Raw genomic sequence first — 25466 nt, 5'->3', positions numbered from 1 at the left:
TGCACACCTTTTTACTCCAATTTTACTTATATTCCTTGTTTAATGTATTCTCCAGTTTCAACTTTGTAGGCGTGCTCGCTTGCTCTGCACTCTGCCCACTTGTGTTGCAATCTAGTAAGAACAGGAGGGCACCACATTATGATGCTCATCAAGCTGCACAGCCAATCTCAAACGAGTCCAATGAATTAAATTCATAATAAACTCTTCAATTATTCCACAATTGTATCCAATATTATTCATCTGTTTTCTCCCTTTTTAGGTCGGGCTGGTGTAAGCAGTGCAAAGCACTGCGCCCAGCGAAGCATCTTTTGCCATCCACTTCCTGGGAATGTGAGACAGGGGATGTGCACGCGCAGGCTATTCCCCCATGTGAGCGTGCACGTTCACCCACACGCCGTGCACATCTCCTGTCCCACATTGCCAGGAAGCCGATAACACACACACACACACGTGCACACACACACACACACACACGCACGCACACACCCCCACCCCACTCACGGGTTCACACGCACACACACAGCCCCCCACCCCACTCACCGGGTCTGTCGGACTCCTACACACACATGCACGCGCAAACACACACACACCCATGCACCCCCCCACCCCACCCCACTTACGGGCTCAGGCACACACACCCAGCCACCCCACCCCACTCACCGGGTCTGACGGACTCCTCTCGTCCCACGGTGGTGGCGGCTGCACGCGCTTATTTTTTTAGGACATTAGCCCTGAGCATAACATACTATAAAACATATTGACTGAATCTGTATCTCTGTGCTTCTCTGGGCGCTCTATGAGATCAGTTTCAAGGAGCCATAGAAAAACGGGAGGCACAAACAAACGCGAGGAATCAGTATTTCTAAGCTTCCGGGAGGCATGAACAGACGGGGGAGTTTAGACGGTTAAAAATAGTCACTTACGTTTCTGTGTCTCTGGTATACTTTAAATGTGCGCACAATATAGTTACAACATTTTCATGCACAATATTCCACTATGACAAAGTAATTTTTATAGATTGCCTGAAAGAGGATTTCTGTGTATTTCCGCACCTTCCATGAGATCAGTTTCGGGAGTCATGCAAAGACGCGTAAGCACCAACATAGGGGACGAGTCAGTCTATCTAATCTTCCCTTTCACTTCCGGAAGATATTAACAGACTTGGGGCTTAGACGGTTACAACCTCGTTCACGTGTAGAACAGCTACACAGTCTTTTCCAGGCGGTTTATTTTCTTTTTAGTCAATTGCAAGCTTTGTCGTGCGGTACAGCACTCAAACCCTCCCAGTACCGGCGGGTACCCTGTCAGTCAGAATAAAGCAGTATTCAGATTGGCTATGCTTGCAGTCAGTTTTGCCAGAAGTTCAGAATCGAAAGTAAGACAGTGGCACCATGGCAGTCAAATATATTTAAAAGATTTTCATCCGGTCAATTGGAAGTAAGTCGGCGTTGTCTGATTTGAAACAGGTGGCATATAATGTGTATCTGCAGGAACATCTGGCATGAATGAATCCCATGCGTACTTTCATAACTCAGAATGCATATCTGGTCCTAGTTGACTAGCGTACCAGGGTCTGAGTATATCCTTTGAACACTTTTACCGCTACTTCTGATTGCTTCTCTTGAGGGCGCTCACGGCCCTGCCGTTTCCTTTACGTGCGTGGTATTTCTCAGATTGTGTTCCATATGCCGCATAGTATATGTTTACCAGATTGCTGCACTTATCACGAGGACTCCTAATTCCAGGTACTGGGTTTTCCTTAATGAACTCGATGCATTCTGGGAGTTGTAGTCTTAGTTCAGTGGGTAGAATCGTCTGGACTGGTGCATGAAAACTATCTGTGAACGGGAAGTTAAGCTTAGACAAATGAAAGCTGGTTATACTTATCAGGCTCTTTTCTACATCCTCTCCCCACTCTGCCCAGTGAATAATCAAACCCACTGAAACGGGACTTTGCACCAGTCCTGGCAGTGAGGCCTCAGGAGTCTTTATCGTCTGGGCTTACGGATCCGGCAGACTGTCTTGCACAACTCCCCGTGCACAAGTACGACTGAATAAAGTTTTCAGGTTGTTGTGGCTCCACTTTCAGCCAATGGGATTTTTTTCATTCTAAAATGGCAATCTGATTATCGACCGCTTGTTCGGTCACCAGCAACGCGCACTATAACTAATGCTCCACTCTAAGATATAATGCTAAAACTCCCATTGAACTAATGCACTGAGCTGTTTAGGTGGAATCTCTGACAGATTATCGAGAGACAGGATATCGACAGACAAAATATCGACTCTGGAATATCGAAGGCAAGTATATCAACACCCTATCTACAACATGGTAAGTACAAAAATATCGAAACTAAAATATCGATGTTAAAAATATCGTAATTAAAAATATCGGGGTTTTTTTGTAATAAAAAAAGAAATATAAAGTAAATAATACTTTTATATAATTTAAACTTATGTAAAAATATTTTAGAATGTTTAAAATGAATAAATAATACATATTTTATGTTAAACATTTAATTAAAATTAAACATACAATATGTAATATATATTTAATTAACTATAATATTTTTTTTTTTTAATTAATTTAAAAATATTAACAAATACTATAAATTACAAATACATCAACACTCATAAAATAATAACATAAATAATAATAAATATTTATATGTAATACATAAAAACAATGAAATATACTTTCAATATTAAAAAAATTAATTAAACACAACATTATGTAACATAATAAAAATATTATATAATACATAAATAAATATAAATTATATTGGATAGCGTAAGGCTAAAAATTACTATTCAAACTCCATAGGGTGCAACAGTAGGGAAAGTGTTGGATAGCGTGTAGGTAAAAATTACTATTCCCACTCCAATGAGTGCAACATTAGGGAAAGCGTTGGATAGCGTAAGGGTAAAAATTACTATTCCAACTCCAAAGGGTGCAACAGTAGGGAAAGCGTTGTATAGCGGGTGGGTAAAAATTACTATTCCCACTCCAGTGAGTGCAACAGTAGGGAAAGCGTTGGATAGCAGCTGGGTAAAAATTACTATTCCCACTCCAGTGAGTGCAACAGTAGGGAAAGCGTTGGATAGTGTAAGAATATAAATTACTATTCCAACTCCAGTGAGTGCAACAGTAGGGAAAGCGTTGGATAGCGTAAGGGTAAAAATTACTATTCCAACTCCAAAGGGTGCAACATTAGGGAAAGCGTTGGATAGTGTAGGGAGTAAAATTACTATTCCCACTCCAGAGAGTGCAACAGTAGGGAAAGCGTTGGATAGCGGGTGGGTAAAAATTACTATTCCCACTCCAGTGGGTGCAACAGTAGGAAAAGTGTTGGATAGCGTGTAGGTAAAAATGACTATTCCCACTCCAATGAGTGCAACATTAGGAAAAGCATTGGATAGTGTAAGGGTAAAAATTAATATTCCAACTCCAAAGGGTGCAACAGTAGGGAAAGCATTGGATAGCGTAGGGAGAATAATTACTATTCACACTCCAGAGAGTGCAACAGTAGAGAAAACATTGGATAGCGGGTGGGTAAAAATAACTATTCCCACTCCAGAGAGTGCAACAGTAGGGAAAGCGTTGGATAGCAGCTGGGTAAAAATTACTATTCCCACTCCAGTGAGTGCAACAGTAGGGAAAGCGTTGGATAGTGTAGGGGGTAAAATTACTATTCCCACTCCAGAGAGTGCAACAGTAGGGAAAGTGTTGGATAGCGGGTGGGTAAAAATTACTATTCCCACTCCAGTGTGTGCAACAGTAGGGAAAGCGTTGGATAGCGTACGGGTAAAAATTACTATTCCCACTCCAGTGGGTGCAACAGTAGGGAAAGCTTTGGATAGCATAGGGGGAAAAATTACTATTCCAACTCCAAATGGTGCAACAGTAGGGAAAGCTTGGATAGCGTAAGGAGAAAAATTACTATTCCAACTCCAAAGGGTGCAACAGTAGGGAAAGCGTTTAATAATGTTTATATTTGAAATAATGTATAAGTAATTTTCTAAATACATCAACATCAATAAAAAACAAGTCATAATTAATAAAAACAATTACATTTGAATAATTAATTGACAATAAATTAACAACACACACAAATAAATAATAATTATTAAATATTACTCACCAAATAAATATTAAAGAATAAATTATTTATCATAACAATAAAATATTATTTAAATTTAAATCAATATAAAAAATTTAAATACATTATACAAATTAATATTTTTTAAAAAAATGTTTAATTAATTAATACATTTTTCTAGTTATTAAAAAATATTTACAAATTACAAATATTAATTGACAATTTAACAAAATAATTATCTATTACAAAAATTAATTACCAATTAATAATTATTTAATACATTAATTATCCATAACTAAAAATGTATAAATAATTAAATATTTACAATAAAATTACTTTCCACCCAATACCCCTATAAATCCACAACACGCTCCAGTACTAAAACATAACATTTAGTTAAAATTAACATTAATTACCAATTAAATAATTAATCAATTAAAATAATTAATTGCCAATTAATTAATTACAAAATAAAATATACATAAATAAATATTTTATTAATTACTATTAAATTACTTCCCATCCTATCCCCCTATAAACCCACAACCCGCTCCGGTACTAAAACGTAACATTTAATTTAAATTAACATTAATCACCAATTATATAATTAATGTATCAATTAAAATAATTAATTGCCAATTAATAATTAATTACAAAAAAATTATACATAAAAAAATATTTTATTAATTACAATTAAATTACTTCCCACCCTATTCCCCTATAAACCCACAACCCGCTCCGGTACTAAAACATATAATTTACTTATAAATAAATGTATTAGTATATAAAAGTAATACACATATAATATAAATTATTTTAAATACTTAACTAAAACATATAACGCATACATAATAAAAAACAAAAAAATAATACAAATATCGATATTAGTGTCATCGAACTTAGTTACATCAATATATATGCTATCGATATTACTAACTTCGATATTACTTACATCGATGTAAAGAATTTCAATATTACTTACCTTAGGGTCGATATTCTCTCCAACGATATTCTTGACATCGATATTCTGCACCTTCGAAATTTAAAACTCGATATTTTGACTGTGTACCGTTTAGGTGTGGTGAGGAACCTCGCAGCTCAACCGCATGTAAAGTTCCCCAAATGTGGTAACTGCGCTGCTTTGAAGTGTGGCTCAATGGTTAGAGCGGCAGACCTTGATGCAGAACGCTGGCCAGGGACCAGGGTTCGATTCCCGCATCGACGGGATCGGGCTTAAATTCCTCTGACCGGATATTCTCGCCTCAGTGCCGAATCTAAGCATGGGCCCCACGCTGCAACTCTGGGCAATAGCTTGCTTAGTCTCCACAACGGCCCCCGATGCACAAGGGATGCCTGGTTTCACCATGGGATGCCCAGGAGTGGACACCCCACAAGGAAAAGCCAGGAGGGGTTCCCTTGTGGTAGGAGTACAAGCGCCGGGATACTTACGGGTGACTGTTCGCGCTATACAAATACAACACATTTACATTTACATTTACATTTGTACCGAAGAATTCTAAATCTGCCCAACTATTGCTTCTGCATGTTCCACATTATCCTATCCCCTTTAATGCTGTTTCTCTGAACTTACGGCTCTAACTGCACAAGGTACGCGGCTACATACTTTAAAGGTCCTGGCATGAGCAATAATATAATTTATTATAGTTTAATTATTTTTATATTACAAGATAAAAGCCCCTGGCATAAGAAATAATTTAAATTATTTTTATATTGCAAGGTACTGAGATAAAGTGTAACTGCACAAGGAACGCGGGTACTGACGTTAAAGGCCCTGATATAAGATATATTATAATTTACTAAACCGCACATGGTCGAGAGATAGTCAGATTACGGTACATCATACAAGGTACACGGCCAATGACATTGAAGGTATTGGCACAAAGAATTTGCATCATGGGTGACTGCTCAAGAAACACAGTACTGAGATTAAGGGTCCTGGCAGAAGATATTTTTATAATGTATTATATTTATTTTCATTCTTTTTCTTTTCTAGGCACTGGCATTATGGGTAATTGCACTTTGTAAATGGGTACTGACGTTAGGCTCGTGGCATACTCCCTGGCACTAACTTTAACTGCACATGGTACAGGGATAGTCGCATTAGGGTGCTGGCATAAGGTACTGGCACTGGGGTAGTGAACAAAGTTCTTGGGTAGTGGCACTTCAGGGTCCGGGCATAAAGTACGGGCATTGATGGAATTTGCACAGGGTACACGGACACCGGCATTAGGGTCCTGGAAACATACATTTGATTGTTCATTACATTTCTTTTCCTAGTTTCTGTTTTACAGCACTGGCATTAAGACTGATGGCACTGGAACATGGGCACTATGAGCAAAGGTCCTGGCACAAGGGACTCACACAAGGGGTACAGGTACGACGCGTCCTGGCATTTGGGGTAATGACGTTACGTACATGTGTATCGGCTTTAAGAACAATGACGAAAGGTGCAAGAGCACTGATCCCAAAGGTACTGTCACCAGGTGCATGCGAACTAGCGTAAATTAGGATCGCAAAGGGCAAGTGTGGGTACTGGCAGTAACGGGCACATGCATTAATAATGATGGCAAAGGGCAAGTTGGTATTGGTAGTAACGGCGCTACCACTGAGTACATGGGCACATGCATTAATAATTATGGTATCGGCAAGTGGGTACTGGCAGCGCTGCCAGCAATACATGGCACAAGCAATCCCTGAAGCATTCACAAACGTCATGTGCATACAGTTGTGGCTCCGGCCAGACAGCGCCACTGTTCATTAGATACATACGCTGTCTTATTTGTAAGGTTTTTGTTGTTTTGTTTAACCGCATAATACACGAGGACATAGAGATGTTACATGCAGCCCCTTGTAGCTATTTTATAGACTGACGCCTGTACTTTCTGCCACTTTTATTTTGTTTTAAATCGAGCGATGATAGTTTTGCAGCAGCCTGCATTTGATGGTGGCTACAACATTTTACAAAAATAGCAAATTCTTTTTCTCGAAAAGTTGCGGAACAGGCGCCCTGTTTTGATACCTTCAAGTTGTGTGGTGTGGTTGGTTGTGTGAGGAAATTTCGCGACTGTGAGTGGACCCTTTTCCTGATGTTCATTTCTCAGCGCGCGCTCTGTTTACACTCATGTGGCCTTTGACGTGTGGGCCTTGCCGCCTTTAAGTTTTAGGGATACTTTTGCTGTTGTTTCGAGTTACGCCCGAGCACGTAACTCAATCCAGGGACTCTGCTGCCCATACCTCTGTGTTTGATGCCAGCTCCCTGCCCCCTTAATGCCAGTAAGCATGTATGTTGTACCCACATCCGTAATAGCAGTACCGATTTAATTGGTAAGAACAGAATCCCTGCCCAGCGCCATGCCACTCTTGCCAACACCCAGCTCACCCTTAACGAAGATTCTCAGTGTGACAGTACCCCGTGCCCCCTGTTTGTGTATGTTTGACTTGTGCCAGCATGTTAATGCCAGAAGTTATGAGCACAGTACCAACTCACTGGGCACTCTTAATCCCAGTATCAATGTATTTGTTGTAAAATGTTTTTCATGTATTTTTGTATTTTTAATTCTTGGCTTAAACGTCTATGTACAGTCAAATCAGTACCTATCATGTCACATCTACGGACTAACTAGCCACTCGCCTATTTAAGGTGAGCTTTGACTCGGGGTCAGCCTGGAGAAGGTGACCACCGCGTTTAGAGCGCTCAGAGCGAATTTCAGAATAGCGCTGTGCTGTGGCTCGCGCTTTGCTTTTTAAATACCCTTTTGTGTATTTTGGTTTCATTTGTGTTATATTTGCCCCTGATTTTAATCCGCTACTGCAGCGACCCCCCCTGGCCCTCACCGCATATAATACAAATTCAAGCACCGCTACTTAGCGGGTCCGGGCTCCGGGGTTCCTGGGTCACGTGACGACGACGCCATCTTGGGAAGGCTGTTACCTTCCTTGTTGGGGGTTAGCGCGCTAGCGCTTTTGACCGCCACTCGCCTATTTAAGGTGAGCTTTGACTCGGGGTCAGCCTGGAGAAGGTGACCACCGCGTTTAGAGCGCTCAGAGCAAATTTCAGAATAGCGCTGTGCTGTGGCTCGCGCTTTGCTTTTTAAATACCCTTTTGTGTATTTTGGTTTCATTTGTGTTATATTTGCCCCTGATTTTAATCCGCTACTGCAGCGACCCCCCCTGGCCCTCACCGCATATAATACAAATTCAAGCACCGCTACTTAGCGGGTCCGGGCTCCGGGGTTCCTGGGTCACGTGACGACGACGCCATCTTGGGAAGGCTGTTACCTTCCTTGTTGGGGGTTAGCGCGCTAGCGCTTTTGACCGCCACTCGCCTATTTAAGGTGAGCTTTGACTCTGGGTCAGCCTGGAGAAGGTGACCACCGCGTTTAGAGCGCTCAGAGCGAATTTCAGAATAGCGCTGTGCTGTGGCTCGCGCTTTGCTTTTTAATTACCCTTTTGTGTATTTTAGTTTCATTTGTGTTATATTTGCCCCTGATTTTAATCCGCTACTGCAGCGACCCCCCCTGGCCCTCACCGCATATAATACAAATTCAAGCACCGCTACTTAGCGGGTCCGGGCTCGGGGTTCCTGGGTCACGTGACGAAGACGCCATCTTGGGAAGGCTGTTACCTTCCTTGTTGGGGGTTAGCGTGCTAGCGCTTTTGACCGCCACTCGCCTATTTAATGCTCGCCTGGAGCGTAGCGGTCTAGCGCAGCGGTCGCGCCTTCGCTACGCCTGAGTCTCGCCAGAGTCCTGCCCGTCTGCGCCCGTCAGCGCTAAGGCAGGGCTAGGGCAGGGGACTCTGGCTCACTCAGGATGATATCTGCTGAGCACCTGTGTTTACTGCGACACCAGGTACGAGAGTGTTATCATGGCTCTTTGGATCCCCTTAATGGGCCGTTTCAGTGCCCCACCTGTTCCTTTAAACTACCTTTGCCTCTGCCTATTAAGGGTTTTCAGTCTAGGCCCCCAGTCGACAGCAAACAAGACACTGTTGCAGACTTACCCACTCAATCTACCCTTAAAGTTTTACATCTGAATGTCAGATCATTGTCCTGCCACTCCCAAGAAGTTTTTTCCTTGATAACTGATGATGATCCGGATATCTTTTTTTTCACGGAAACCTGGCTGCATGATCAGTCTATGGCGGTCATGAATCTAGCCCTCCCCGTGGGATACACCATGCACTCCCTCCCTCGCAATGCTAGAGGTGGAGGTATAGCAGTTGCGGTAAAATCATGCTACCCCTGCATCTGGAAACCTATCACCATAGCAGGATGTGAGAGTGCCCTTTTTAACATCTCAGTGAACCCCCACTTTACTTTCACGGGACTATTAATTTATAGGCCCCCTGGTCCTGATGGCGCTTTTCGCCAAAGCCTCCCGGAGGTGATTTCCTCCCTAGTTTTAAAAACAGCTAATTTTACGATTATTGGCGACCTTAACTTGCATATGGATGCTCCACTTTCCAACTCGGTCCATAGCTTGTTAGCAGATCTTGAAGCGCTTCAATTGATTCAAATGGTACAACTACCGACCCATACAGGTGGCCACTTACTAGATCCCGTTCTGACGAATCTTGCGACTAATATCTCAGTGCTGCATCCCAGACCTATGGCCTGGACTGATCACCATTTAATTGAAATTCGTATCACCACTACTATTCCTTCCCCGAGAAATAACACCCCAGCCAGTCTCAGACGCCCCTGGAGAAACTTGAATTTAGAGCATTTTCACCAGCTTTTGATGAAATACCATCCTCTACCCCCTACTGAAGTCTCCCGTGGCTATGATAGTTTCTGCGAATGGCTAAATCACTCGCTAGATATGCTCATTCCGGCCAAGTGGAGTAAGACTAGATCTAGTCCTTCTAGCCCTTGGTATGATGAATCTCTTAAAATACTTAAAGTCTCCTGTAAAAAAGCAGAACGCGCGTGGCGTAAAACTTATGATACTGACCTCAAGGCAGCCTACAGGGCCTGCACTAGAGTGTATCATCGGGCCATATGCGCAGCTAGGGCTGCTTTTTACTCTCAGGAGATTAAGAACAGTACAAACCCCACTAAGGTCATCTTCAGGGTGTGTAAGGACCTTACAAGCAAGAGGACTGACATTGCTACTATTGAACCCTCCATGGCACACTGCGAGGATTTAGCCTCGTTTTTTGTAGAAAAGGTGGAGGCCATTTACAGATCATTTTCTCAGCTTCCCATGAGGGAGAATATGTCTACATCATTGGTTCTCAAACCACTGTTGATCATTCCTAGTCCGACTCTGGATGAGTTTTTAGCCTTGACGACAAAAGTCAAATCCGGCTCTCCGGATGACCCCATGAGACCCGCTCAATTTCGGGAATCTGCTGAATGCTGTTATCCTGCCTTGCAAGGTCTTATCAATCTGTCCTTTAGCACGGGCAGTGTTCCCAAGGCTTGGAAACAGGCCACGGTCATTCCTATCCTTAAAAAACCCGCCCTTGACCCGACTAAGCCAGAACACTATCGACCCATTTCCCTTCTTCCTTTGCCAGCCAAACTAGCAGAAGCGCATGCTAATCGTATTTTATCATCTCACCTGCAAGAAGCGAATATACTGGATAATTCCCAGAACGGATTCCGTGCGGGTCATAGCACCGAAACTGCTCTTCTGGCTGTTGTGGAGCACATCAGGAAGCTGTTGAATCAGGGTCAGACGGCGGCACTGATCCTTTTGGATCTCAGTGCCGCCTTCGATACGGTGTCCCATCAGATTCTTTTACATCGTCTGATGGAGGCAGGAGTTGGAGAGGTGGCACTTGAGTGGTTTCGTTCCTTTCTTAAGGATCGAGGCTTCAAAGTGTCTACACCTCCTTTTGTCTCTGCTTCTCGCCCTATACTTCAGGGTGTTCCCCAAGGTTCGGCTCTTAGTCCTACCTTATTTAATTTATATGTTCAGCCTTTGGCGGAGGTAGCCCATAGTTTCGGTCTCTCCTTAGTGTCATACGCCGATGACACGCAGCTGGCGGTGGCACTTAATGGTGACTCCAACATGGACGCCCCCACCTTCCAGTCAGCGTTAAAAGCTGTTGCTGGCTGGATGGCGAACAATCGACTTCAACTTAATGCCTCTAAGACCGAGGTCATTATCTTTGGTAGGGAAAGTGGGTTATGGGGAGCGCAGCGCGGGGGAAATGACAGCGGCAAACAAAGGCGGCCGCTAAAGCAGGCCGCAGTAGAAACAGCAAAAGATAACAACAGGGTAACTTACCCATATCCAGGCAACCCCGAACAGCACAGCCAGACAGACCGGAACGTAGATTGCAGAAAAAAAGAACAGGATGTTTCTTTGGTGCACTTCCCCCTTTATAGTCACGTGATGGTGACGTCATCCTAGGGGGAAGTGCAAACAGATCAGCTAGGTAGGGTTTTCTGTAGAGCAGAATAGCTGCTCACTTGTCAGAAATGGGACGGGGAGACCAGGACGAGGAGGTAATACGTAACAAAGTTTATATACACCTCCTGGCAGAAATGAATAGTCTGGGCAAGCCGAGCAAAGACTTTGTGGCACCCTCTACTCGATTTTTTAGTAGAAGAAGTGACCGTCTGCATAGACTGCAGCCACTGCATTACCCAACCAACAGGTGACCCCTTGACTCACGGGTACGAGGCAGCACAGGTCAAGTACAACACTGCCACCGTCAGCAGCACTTAAACAGTTTTTAAAGATCCAGATGACCTCTGGAGTTCCGTGCACTACACTGTAAACGTTCTCAATTGCGTGACCTGTCATTTCAGCTTCATTAAACAAATTGTAGTGCAACTCAGAGTAGATTTCAATGCAATTAAGATTACCGCAGTGATCTCCTGGTCCCTCCAGCTGAGCCCGTCACTGCACTGTCCCAAGTGAAGCCTCGCCTGAACTGTAAGCAGTGACATGATGACGCACAGGGGGCACTTGCAGGCCTCCCGCCGGGTTATTTAGCAGCAGGGCTGGGCAGAGCAGCGCACTACCTCCAGGTTGAGTCCCCCGCCACTTCTGAACCTCACTTACTCTTCCGGACGTGACGACTTGGCAGAGGTGAGGTCACATCCGGATATCAATCACTGCCAATCCCCCACGGTGCTACACAGCCCCAGTAGTAGCAATTACTGCTGAGGGCAGACCCCGCCCCCGGGTCTGATTCGGCAGTGTAAGTCAGTGATTGACAGCCGTACCGCTGGCAGGATTCAACGGCAGAAGGGCGGCTGATTTGCAACATTGTAGCACAGACAGACTCTCAGCCAGAGCTGAGCAGATAGTTAACTGTTTATTAGCCAAGCAGTCTGAGCCAGAGCTGCCGGAAAGCCTGCAGGGAGCAGCAGAATCGGCGTGCAGGGGCACAGAGGTGGCATTAAAAATGCGTGTCAATGCATTTCAGTGCGGTGATGCGAAACACCGCACTGAAATGCGTTAGAGTCACACCTGACGCGTGACACTTGGCAGAACTGTGTAAATACTGCGTTCCTAAACAGGGCCAAGAGATTCAATTAAAATTGCACATAATAAGACACATGCAGTACAAACACCACTGCAGCTGTGTTTCTGTGGGAAGGGTTTGCTTGCACTTATGCTTTTGCTAGGGTCATCATATTAGCTTTTCTCCCTAAAAGAACATTGTGTGATGATATACCACTTTTTCCCACTCTCCCACACATCAGGCCTGCTGCCTCTGGTGGGTCTTGGTATGTTTTAAGGCCTCTACTGGGTGACAGAACTTTCCTGTTAATTCTCATGTCTAAGGTAATTAGATGACTCCATGTAAGTAGGAACACAATGCTGTAGTCCTAGGATTTTCTGTTATTTCAAACGATGCGAGCCAGGAGTGCAATTACCAGAATGCAGTAGATTCGTTGTTGAATGAAAATCTACAACAGGAGCGAGGCATCCTTGGTAACATGGGGTTATCTTGTCACCGTACTGAGTCATGGGATCCCCGCTTTCTCATCTCTAACTACATTATAGTATCTCTTCCCTATATAACGGATGGGGTTCTACCTCAAACTCTTATGTCTTCCAGAAGAAAGTTGGCAGAACTCCTCACCATTGAGACATGCACGCTGCACAGGTATGAGTGCTGCACAGGTACGAGCATGGATCTGTCAATCTGCAGTCACAGAAGCATTGCTTATGGATACAGAGAGCTGTCAGAAGAGGCTGGAACCTTCTCCCTCACATTTTTGCCTTCATTAATGTGTCGGTCAACCCGGGTCCAACAGCAATTACTTTACTTTCAGCACTGATCAGCAGCGTCACTGTCAATAGAGCCTTTCTTTACCTCTGTGACAGGCTGCCTGCGGCTGGAGTGATCTGGTTCTTGCAGCAGGGCTGGGCACATAGGCACCGCTCGTCACATGGAGAGGACTTCTCATTTAGGGTTAACTTTTTATTAGGGTTGAGGCTGCTCTAGTAGTCTTGAAACAATAACATACAGCCTGGCTGTGACCTATGTGTGCCTCAGCCTCTATCTGGTGTCATTTCTAATATTTATATTACTCGTGAGAAAGTGTCACTCATAATCGTTGAAATGTCACTCATAATTACATTGAAATTATGAAAATGTCACACATGGCAATCTGAAACCTTGGCAGCTATGTTTACAAGCGAGTCAAGAATCACTAAAAGCAGCATTAGTATGAGCAAAGTACAAAGACTGATGCAGCTCACTCAGTCTTTGATATACTTATCTTATTTTTGACCTCAGTATAGCTTTTTACGTATGCTGTATACATTTCAGATAAGAGCATGTTTTAACATATTTCTGTGTTTAAAATAATGCTCTTCCCTATCGCGGCCATTACATTGGATGCAGAGAAGGCTTTTGATCGTGTTAATTGGGATTTTATGTTCGGGGCTTTAAGATGGCACGGTTTCAGTCCTCATATCATCCGTTACATTCATTTATTATATTCTGCCCCCTCCACTTCCATTTGGGTCAACGGTGCGCAATCCAATTACTTTTCCCTCCATAGAGGCACTCTACAAGGTTGTCCTCTTTCACCCCTTTTATTTGTCCTTGCTTTAGAACCATTTTTAGAAACAATTTGTCGATCCTCTTCCTACACTGGTTTTCTTTATAAGAATGTTGAGATCAAATACACAGCCTATGTAGATGATATTATGCTATATGTCTCCAATCCATCCTCTTCTTTACCTGCTCTCTTTTCCCTGTTACAGGCCTATTCCTTAGTCTCAGGCTATAAATTGAATGTTGATAAATCTGAAGTTCTACCTCTTAATAAATTTTGCTTTTCTCATCAGTTTCATGGCTCTGGTTTTGAATGAACTCCTACTCACATTAAATGTCTTGGTATTCTTTACGCTAACACCATCAGGGAAATCATCAGACTTAATTATAAAGATGTTCTTAACAAACTTACTTCCCTTATTAATGGTTGGTCTCCCCTCTTTTTTATCTTGGTGGGGTCGTCTCGCAACAGTTAAAATGATGCTACTTCCTATTGTTAATTTTTGTCTTTCAATGCTCCCTATCTCTCTTCCACTTTATTTCTTTAAATCTATAAACCGTTTGCTGATCAAATTCTTATGGAATAATCGTAAGGCTCGCTTATCTCTCTCTCGCCTACAACAGCCCAAAAACTTGGGTAGTGTAAACTTCCCCATCCCCAATATATCCCGTTTTCACTCCGCTTTCACTCTTAAACAGATTTGGTCTTTTCTTGATGATTCAGTTTCTTTCCCCGTAACTGCTTGGAGCTCATTGGAACTTGAGAAAATTGCTCCCTTCTCATTCCTTACTGCCACTCGTCTCTCTCACCCGCCGGCACGTTTTCTTGCTCCAACTCTCAAATACTCTGAGACACTCTCTTTGTCTCTTTTCCGCTCTTTTTTATCGCAAGCTGAATTACACTCCCTTACTCCTATTTGGTATAATAAATCCCTTAAACTCAATAACAAAGCGCTATTCTGGAAGGAATGGATTGATAAAGGCATTATCAATTACACTCAAATTTTGAAAGACAATACCCTTCTTACTCTTCCTCAGCTCTGTGATACTTTCCATATCTCCAATGCATATTCCCCTCAATATTCTGCTCTCACACTTCCTCTCACTGATTTCATTTCTCAGCAATCTTCATTACTTACATCTCCCCCTACTTCTCTCTCTTTACCAAACTTTTCACTCCCCCTCAAAGTATCTATAATTTATAAGACACTCTTTTTTTCCAACGTTACGAGAACTAAAATAAAACTGGAATTACTCTGGGAACGGGACCTAGCTCAGGAATTTTATTTTCAGACATGGGATGCTATTTGGTCCAAAATACATAGTGTATCCCGTTTCGCCAGTACCACACAGACATGTTATTTTTTCTATAATAGAATCTTTTTTACACCTCATGATTTATGCAGATTTAAATTACTTGAGACTCCAATTTGTTGGTCCTGTTCTCACAATACTGCTGATCTTATGCATATGTTTTTTCATTGCCCTCTTGTTCACTCTTTTTGGTTGAAAGTTTGGTCGCAATTGAACAAAATCCTGAATACTACTTTTCCTTTTGAAATTGTACACATTTTCTTAGGTGGCTCTTCAGCTATTTGGGATGTTCATTGTAATTTTCGTAAATTTATGGACCTTGCTTTGGCAATTGCCTTTCAAGTCATCACCACCAATTGGAAAGATGCTTCTAAAATGTCTTATATTGCTTGGTGGAACTTGCTGTGTCATCATCATAGACTTGATCGTGCCTTTGCTACTACGACCACTTTATTAATCAAAAGGGATTTAATATGAATGCCGTTAAGTTTTCTTGCCATGTGGTGCACCTTCTTCTCTTTTATTTATCTTCCTAATGTTTTTTTTATATATATTATATTGTATTTTTTATTCTATTGTATGAGCTACTTTGTTAGGCTATTCCCATCTTCTCCTCTCTTCCCCCTTTCTTTCTCTCTCTCTCTCTCTTCCTCCTTTTCTTTTCTTTCTCTCCTTTTCTCCTCTTTTTTGTTCTTCTTGTCTCTTTCTCTTCCCCCTTCAATAAAATCTTTAAAAGCTTTTTCCCTTAGTAATATTTTTTAGTCCTTTCAGGGACATTTTCTTTATTGGTATATTTTATTACTTTCACCTTCATTTCATTGCTATGTTTCTTTACATTTTCTGTACTGGTGTTTACATTGCTTATTTACTTCAATAAAGCTTTCTAAACTTAAAAAACAAAAAAAAATGCTCTTATCTGAAATGTATACAGCATACGTAAAAATAAATTTAAGAGAATTAATCAATTAATCAAGTGTGCACAGCAATGTAGAATACATCCGAGGGGTGCTTGCTTGTGATATGCAATGAAACTGTCTGCATATCACAGAAAAAAAAAATACGTAACAAAGTTTATATTCACCTCCTGGTAGAAATGAATAGTCTGGGCAAGCCGAGCAAAGACTTTGTGGCACCCTCTACTCGATTTTTTAGTAGAAGAAGTGACGGTCCGCATAGACTGCAGCCACTGCATTACCCAACTAACAGGTAACCCCTTGACCCACGGGTACGAGGCAGCACAGGTCAAGTACAACACAGCCACCGTCAGCAGCACTTAAACAGTTTTTAAAGATCCTAGTGACCTCTGGAGTTCCGTGCACTACACTGTAAACACTCTCAATTGCGTGACCTGTCATTTCAGCTTCATTAAACAAATTGTAATGCAACTCCGAGTAGATTTCAATGCAATTAAGATTACCGCGGTGATCTACTGGTCCTTCCAACTGAGCCCGTCACTGCACTGTCCCAAGCAAAGCCTCGCCTGAACTGTAACCAGTGACATGATGACGCACAGGGGCCACTTGCAGGCCTCCCGCCGGGTTATTTAGCAGCAGGGCTGGGCAGAGCAGTGCACTACTTCCAGGTTGAGTCCCCAGCCACTTCTGAACCTCACTTACTCTTCCGGACGTGACGACTTGGCAGAGGTGAGGTCACATCCGGATATCAATCACCGCCAATCCCCCACCGTGCTACACAGCCCCAGTAGTAGCAACTACTGCTGAGGGAAGACCCCGCCTCCGGGTCTGATTCGGCAGTGTAAGTCAGTGATTGACAGCCGCGCCGTTGGCAGGATTCAACGGCAGAAGGGCGGCTGATTTGCAACATTGTAGCACAGACAAACTCTCAGCCAGAGCTGAGCAGATAGTTAACTGTTTATTAGCCAAGTAGTCTGAGCAAGAGCTGCTGGAAAGCCTGCAGGGAGCACAGAGGTGGCATTAAAAGTGCGTGTCAATGCATTTCAGTGCGGTGATGCGGAACACCGCACTGAAATGCCTTAGAGTCACACCTGACACGTGACACTTGGCAGAACTGCATTACCCAGAATACCCCTATCAATGCGTTACAAAAACTTAGACTAGCGCTCCCCACCCAGGTGACTACGTAATACTAGTACTCTGAACAAGGGAATATACAAGACATAATTAATGTTAATGAAAGTAGCAAAGTTTAAACCGTTCATAAATTATTTAACGATGCATTGTGTTTAGCTTAATGATTACTGCTAAGTAATCTAATTGCGTTATGAGTGCAATTTCATAAAGAAAACAATTGTGAATGCCAGGGAAACATAGCACCTGCGTTATCGATGTTATTGACACTATATACTGTCCCATTCCTTAAACCTATTCAACTCTTCACTTCAACCTGGTTGCAATCTCGCCAGGTTAGAACACCTAACATGCAAGGAGGTTGGCTAGTTGAAACTTTTTGCATGGGTTAGTGCTTAAAGTTATGACTGTAGAAATAAATGAGCAACAGGAATTGAAAGTAGCATTGCCGCAAAGTTTGAATAATTTTGACACAATTGTTGTGTTTAGCATGTTTATTGTATTTCAAGTATTATAATGGAACTGATGGTGATTCATTTTTTGTATCTTAAATACCCCTGAAGAAGGGATTTTTCGGAAATGCATTGGGTGATTTTAAATAAAGCGTGACATGTGGAAACAGTCATTCTCCTGTGTTTTCATTAACAGCAATGAACAAATATGAAAATTAGTATAATGAATTGAAGAAAAAAAGGAAGAAAAAGGATGAATAATATTGGATAAAATTGTGGAATAATTGAAGACTTTATTATGAATTTAATTCATTGGACTAGTTTGAGATTGGCTGTGCAGCTTGATGGGGATCGAAATGTGGTGCCCTCGTGTTCTTACTTTACAATAACTGCCATTCCTGTGTTCTGCCTAGATATAAAGCTCCCAATATCCAGAAACTAGAATTATGGAGAATATAGCTACATCGAGGCAAGACAGATGTGTAAGAAACACAGTTTTTATGTAAATGATTATCCTCAGCATTTGAGATGGCTTTCTTGAGTTGGAGGACACTCCACAAACAGTTCTTCGTGTAATTCTGGTTATGAGTCGTTGCTATACTGAGAATGTGTTGTCATTACTTTTTCTGGTGTTAAACGAGAGCTATATTTTACAAGGTGGATTTTGCATTGCTAACATCAAGTATATTTTGTTAATGTATAATTTATGTTTCTAACACTATAGGAAGGGGAAAAAGTTTCATTCTGAACTTGCTGTTGTTGTTGACTGCGGACACAGACGACGACTACATGAACAACAATAAGAACATGATTCTACCCAAGGTAAATGGGGAAAATGTTTACTCTGGAGTTCTTCAAATTTGCAACGTATTATTTTTTTATCACAGATATTACGTTGGCCATGTTTTGACTCTCCTGTGCTTGCAAAATAGCTGGCTTTGAATGACAAAAATATCTTTCATAAAATTCTTATTTGTGGCAGATTTTCTGCAGTTGCATGTTTATAGATAGGGGGCCAATATGGATGCTCCATGCGCCATTTTGAAGGTATTGAACACCCACAGTTTTGCACTGAATTTAGGCACCAAAACATTAGCTGCAAAGAACTCTGGAGTGAGCGGGTAAATTATGAAAAACCTGCATATTTTCAAAGGGTGTAGGAGAAGAGATTTTTTTTATCCTGGGGAAACATGTATTCTGTGTGGAGAGAAAAATAATAAGGTTAGTGGATTTTCCACAAGCGGTCAATCTGCTTGTTTAGCATATATAGTGCAATGTATAACTCTTGCTTGCATAGTCTATGGGATTATTGCTAATCCTAAACAAGCATTTACAATGCAATAGGTCTCGCAGTGACATTGTTTTGAGTAAATGGCCTTGTAAATGACATACAGGTAGATTCATCAAGCCGAAATCGGCTCGCAAAGGGCCAGATTCTGAGAATCTGGCCCTTTGCGAGCGCTATTTTTGCATTTGGGATTCATACTCCCCATTCATAGGCCCATAGGAATGAATGGGAAAGCCATTCCTTATTTGCGATTAGCAATTAGCGAATCGCAAATAAGGAAGCAGTAGAAATCGCATAAAATATTACGATTTCTACATGCATCCCGTTTTGCGAGTCTTTTATAGCGAATCTTTAAAACTTGCTATTAAGGACTCGCAAAACATGACCATGATTATTCTGGGAGATAGTTTTTTATATTGTTTATGTTTTGTAAAAATGTACTTGAATGTTTGTAATGTAAAATGCAAATAGTGTTAACATTTGTAAATGGAAAAGTTATTAATTGCATTTATATGAGTGCGAGCTATTGGCTTTGTAAATGTTATTGGCTTGTGTCAATGTGAGTTTTGTTAAGCAAAATAAATATAATGTATTTGTAATGCTAATATGATAAAGTTACTGCCAGTGCTCAGCACCGGTGAGACCCTGCCCCCACACATACTACTCCCACTGCATTGTCGTTTCCTATGCTGCTCCCAGATTTTGACAGCTGTGTACCTCCGTCACACAATTAACACAAGCACATATACGAGCATCGCTGTGCAGAGAGGCCAAGGATTGAATATGCATGTAGTCTTCACACCTTATGGCCCACTGTGAGAAACCATGGTGCCTTGGGCCTCAGCTTCAGATATTTCAATTGTGCCTGGTCGTGAATACTTGCTTACAGACTGAATTTGTCAAGACACTTGGAGGAGAACCCCTACCATACCAAGTTAATCACACTTTAAGCCCAGCTTACGCAGAGAACTGCGAGATCAATCTGGAAAGGTGCACATAGAGACAGGGACACACACAGACTTCCACTTCACATAGAGACAGGGACACACGCAGACCTCCACTTCAGACAGACAAGGACACACGCAGACCTCCACTTCAGACAGACAGGGACACACGCAGACCTCCACTTCACACAGAGACAGGGGCATATGCAGACCGTGACTCACATAGAGACAGGGACACAGGCACACCTTGACTTCACAGAGACGGGGGCACACGCAGACCTTGACTTCCCCTCGTCCTGTGCGCATAAAGCACGGTTACGGTACGTGCCTGGGACCTTTTATGCTCGAGGGAAGGTGGGTTGCCTATGAATCCGGGCGCAGCTCGTCGAAGACTGCTGTCTCTCTGCCAGCCCAGGCGCTTTACAATTTCCCGAGCGCGTAATTTAAGCAGCTGACAGGGGTGTAGGGTATGAGATAAGATAACAGCACTAGAAGAGTCAGCGTATCCAGAGAGGAGGGCGGTTGACAGACAGACAGACGTACAGATAAACAGTTGTCTGTCACCCACCTATTCAAAGCCCTCGGCTATTAGCCCCTTTATTCACCAAGATCAAAGGCTTGTGAGGCAAACGTCGGTGGCACGGAGGTGATGCCAGTGTAACATTAATATGCTGGTTGCAGAGACATGATTATTACACTCTTCCTTACATAACTCAAGGCTAACAGGCGATAGATAGACACAGATTATCATAAACATCTCACCCGCCCCCTCCCGGGTTCCGAGATCCCCTTTAGCCTAGAAAGCTAAAAACACTTGTTATATTTGACGTAAATTTGATTTTTCAAGAGCAAGCAGTGGCGGTTCATCCATTGGGGCGTTGGGGCGTTGCCCCACTATCCATGGACGACCATCACTGCTCACAACATTTGTCTGACTGACACACTAAAAAAGAATTACGAGCGCACAAGAACAGCAGTTGAGGCCGGACCGGAGTCACAAATCGTGACATCATCCAGTGCGATCGCGGAAGGTGTGGGGGCGGGCCTGCAGCACTGAGTGGCATGTGGCAGGCTGGCAGCGTCGTGGCAGGCAGCAGTATGGTGTGCGCATTTAGGACAAGTAATTTTTATGACTTGCCCACGCATGCACACACACACAATAGCCCCTTCCCTCCTCCTCCTCCCCTAGTCGTGACACAGGCAGAGACCCGGGGGAGCCGGGTCTCATTATGGGCAGTATTAGCCCTGCTCTTTAGCCAATCCTGGCGCAGTGGCGATGTCATGCCTGCGCCAGGATTGGCTAGTTCACGCACACGAGGATGGACTTGTGATTGGCGCCGCTGTGGGGACGTCACTGCGCCCTAGCATGGACTGCAGAACAACAACACCAGAGTCACGAGGAGAGTGACTCAGACCTCGTGACTCGTGCCTGTGCAGGCCAGTCCAGTGTGCAACAGTTGTCTTCTCTTCGAGACGTGAGACTGAGAGTCAGTCTGTGAATGTCTGAAACCGCCCGTAAGTTACGTTTTTTTAATGGCTTGCCTGTATAATACCACTCTGCTGTGGGTGTCTCTAATCGCTATTGTTAGGGAGTAGGTTGTATGCGATTATTTAATTCATTAGGCTAAGGTTACTTGCTTTATTCTGTTGGCGTGAGCATCCGTTAATTATGTGTCATTATCTGAATGCAGATATTTTATATTTAAGCATTGTGTTTCGACGGTATATACACCAGATAGGCAGTACTGCAGATAGGGCTTGGCGGTCACATATGTTACGGTCCGAAATTTTTTTTGATTTATAAGCTGAACGCCTGGTTCTTAAGTGTCTATTGGTTTAATTCTCTAGCTAAGTGCGGCCGATGCATGTGAGAACGGCAGAAGTGAGCTGTCTGGAGAACATCAAAAACGCGATTAAAACCACCACCCTGAATCAAGGGGGCATACAACAATTGTGTTAGCGCTGTCAATAATATGGGCCAGAACACTAAGTGGATTTAATAACTTGTGCATATGCTGAGTGGCCAGTGTCTCCTGCAAAAATACAATGTGGGTGTTCCTCTTGTTGTGAGACAGTGTATTCTATACCTTTTAGCTAGTGTGCTGACTGGTTTGTACTACATTTGGTGCTATGTGCCGATTCCCAACCTGGATTTATCTCAATGATAATAGCCTCAACTTGCACAAATGTAAAGCAGGTTGAGTGATTAACATTGATTAAAAGGAGAATGAATGAAGGGTAGCTTCACAAGTGTGCTTCAAGGTTCTCCTCCCTTTGACTTCTGGGAGACAAATGGTAATTTTCACGTGCAGTCCATTAACTGACCAATCAATAAACTCACAGAGGGCTCTAACAGCTAAAAATGCCTACTTTCCATGGATCTAAAGCTTAGTAGATAATGCTGTTTCACATTCAATAACAAAGTGACTCTCTCGGTGTCTTTTAAATACTCAGACAAATACAACTCCCAAAAGAGTCTGTCATTTTTTGGGGTAAAGGCATAAAAGAGCAGAAAAACGTACAAAGTTGTCCAATTTGTCACACAGGTGCGGGTGCTATAATTGTTTGTGTGTTCACTCCCAGACATAATACATTTTCTTCCCCTCTGAGCTTTTATTTTTAGGAACGCATTATCCACGCCTGGTACACTATGCGTTATTCCTATACCTGATATGGATGTGCAGGTCTCACTGTCTGTTTCCATTTTACTCTCTTCTTCTACATCTGAGGCTAACTCGATCTTTTTTGGGGGCTTGTTCACCGTATCTTGGCAACTCTCTTTTTTTCTTATCTGAATCTTTCTCCGTCAGTCTCTCTCTCTCTGAACCTCTCTTCAACTCTGCTTCCCCAACTCTTGCTCACTCACTTTATCCTACTCCTGCTCTTTCCTTTGCTTTCTCTCTCTCTCTCTTGCTCACTTTCACCATTGTTTCTGTTTGAAGCTCTACTTCACACTTTTACTCTCTCCCTTTCTTTCTCTCGCTCTCTCTGTCTCTGTCTCCCACATGTAGACCCCGTGGGCCTTGGAGAAACAAGGTAGTTTTGGGGCCCTGTTGGTGGCACCACAGGCAGACAGAAGCAGAGCGAAGCTCTTTGGGAATGGTAGGGTGGCAGCCTTAGAGGGCAGCCTCTTCAAGAATACCTTCAAATTCAGCTTTTGGAGTTACAGGGTTTTGAGGCAACACCAGACAGGAATAAAACAAGTGCTGGACTTCAGTGACAAGCAGGAATGAACAACAGCTCCATAAACTAGGTACTTCTGTAAACAATGTTAATCCCTAGCATTTGATAACTTTGTTTTGTATAAGAATTGTGACACTGAATGAGAGCATGAGATATGAGTGCACCTGATGATGCTCTGATTAAGGAAAATGTTTAGATGGTTTGATCCGGAACATAGAGGTGTTTTGTTTTGAAACTGTGAGTTTAGCTTTGGGGCTATTGTGACATAAAGCTGTGTTGATTGGGAGTGGGATTATCATACAGTAGAGGCCTAAAGGCCACTTATAATTGCCAGGAGGTGTAACCGTTCATGATTATGCTGAGCTATCGATGTGTTCTGTGACATATACTAATGTGGCTATGGCAATCAGCCTTGAGAATCAATGGAGTATAGGCGTAGAAATGGTGAGTTGCAACATCAGGTCTGTCTTTTAGCTGTTGTCAGAAGAGCCAGGCAACATTTACCAATTAGGCATTTGGTTTGAGAGGCTAATTTATTTACCTTAGTTCCTTTCCAGTTCTGAAGCACTGAATTACCCCCATCTTATGGATAGTATGGTAAAGCAACTGCTTCTGATTAACTCTTTGTCAAGCTGTCTTGGGGCAGGGACCCATAGTATTGAGCCCTGCTGGTCTCTGCTGCTCGTGTGCTCTCCTCCATTATCGGACTCTTGACAGACTGCTATGCAAGAAATATCACAGTTTCACCTTATGCATACTGTACCCCTCTGCGGCTCACTTAGTCCAAGTGGTTGTATCTTTATCCCTCCCTACTGTGTGTATCCCCCTGATATTTCATGTTATTATCCTAAAATGTGCTGTGAATTGGAACGGATTATGAAAAGTGTTGAGTCATTGGCTGTGGAGACCTTCCTGTGTGGGAGTGCCTGACCCCACAACCTACTAAGCGGCCCTATTTCTTCGTGTTTTGTTGCTGCTGTGGGACACTCTCTCTCTTGCTCTCTCTACTGGCTTCAACTTAAATTCCCAACTACATACCCAAGGACAAACATAACTATTCTTCCGTTCAACAAACTGTTTAAGGTGATAACAAAATTCATACCACATCTCACCAGTACTAAGCTTGAGGTACTAGAGCTTGATGTTTCCTCTCCTGTGAACTTTAACAGCCCTTTTCATATTTACTATACCATTACAATTGGGCTGGGGGGGCAGTGATGTTATTTGGTAGGTATGCAATTGATAGTCTAATGTTTGTACATTAGCCACTATATTCCCAATAAACAACGCTCCCAAGAACCATGGAGCTTTAAGTTGTGACTTGAGTCCAGGACCTACAGCAACCAAAGCGTCTCCTATTACATTTGTTTTATCATTATCAAGTAATTTGTGGGGTAACTGCCAGATGAGATGGTGCCCTCATCGAGTTGAGGACTTTAAGTGATTATTATTTCAATGTTTCAGATTTGGACTCTGTGGCTGTTGAAATTCGCAGTTGATTATTCAAGGTAGCCACAGTGGCTATGGCTTCTTTATGAACTTCTACTAACTGCAAGGACTTAGGGTATTTTTAATTGCTGTTATAAAGCTCTGTGGTTGAGCTACCTATGTTATATGACAGCTCTTTGATAATGTAATACCTGCACTTTCACAATTGCTTTATTAACCTTCCTGCTTTCTCAAATTTGCATAAAAATGCACAATTTTGTCACTATTTTTTAAAAAATTTCTCGGGGGGGAAATCCCCCCGAACCCTCCTTAAGGGGGTTCAAGCTCGCTCGCTATGGTGCAGTATGATTATCACTTTCCGCCGCACCACTTTCAAATGTCACCAGACGCCACTGGTTCTTGTCTTTTTGCTCCACTTGGTACTCTGGGTCATTGTCCTGTGGTCATGGTCCCCTAGCACTCTTAGGCCTACACCCAGTCTAATTGGTGCTGGTCCTTCTAATACTCCTTGCTCTGATCCTGATCCTTCTAGCTCTGGTCCTCTTGGTATTCTTGGTACTGACCCCTCATCTTTCTTGCTTATTCTTGCCCCTGGTCCTATTGACCTGTATCTTGTCTTTCTGAATCTGGTCCTGATCCTCCTGGTCTTCCTGCTGCATGTCCTTGTGCTGCTACACACACTCATCATGGTC

General features: G+C 42.7%; 1 protein-coding gene across 2 annotated transcripts in view; it reads left to right on the top strand.

Annotated features, from left to right (window-relative positions):
• Positions 1-25466, top strand: part of LOC147725374 (uncharacterized) — a 2508159-nt gene that overhangs the window by 184812 nt on the left and 2297881 nt on the right. For both annotated transcript variants that reach the window (XM_086964051.1, XM_086964052.1), the window contains exon 3: positions 18635-18732. In XM_086964051.1, the coding sequence (XP_086820177.1) occupies positions 18635-18732 (98 nt within the window). The remainder of the gene's footprint in view (positions 1-18634; positions 18733-25466) is intronic.

This window comes from Lissotriton vulgaris, chromosome 3_2 (assembly GCF_964263255.1).
Source record: "Lissotriton vulgaris chromosome 3_2, aLisVul1.2, whole genome shotgun sequence".
Lineage (NCBI taxonomy): Eukaryota > Metazoa > Chordata > Amphibia > Caudata > Salamandridae > Lissotriton > Lissotriton vulgaris.
This window is presented reverse-complemented; position numbering and strand designations above follow the sequence as displayed.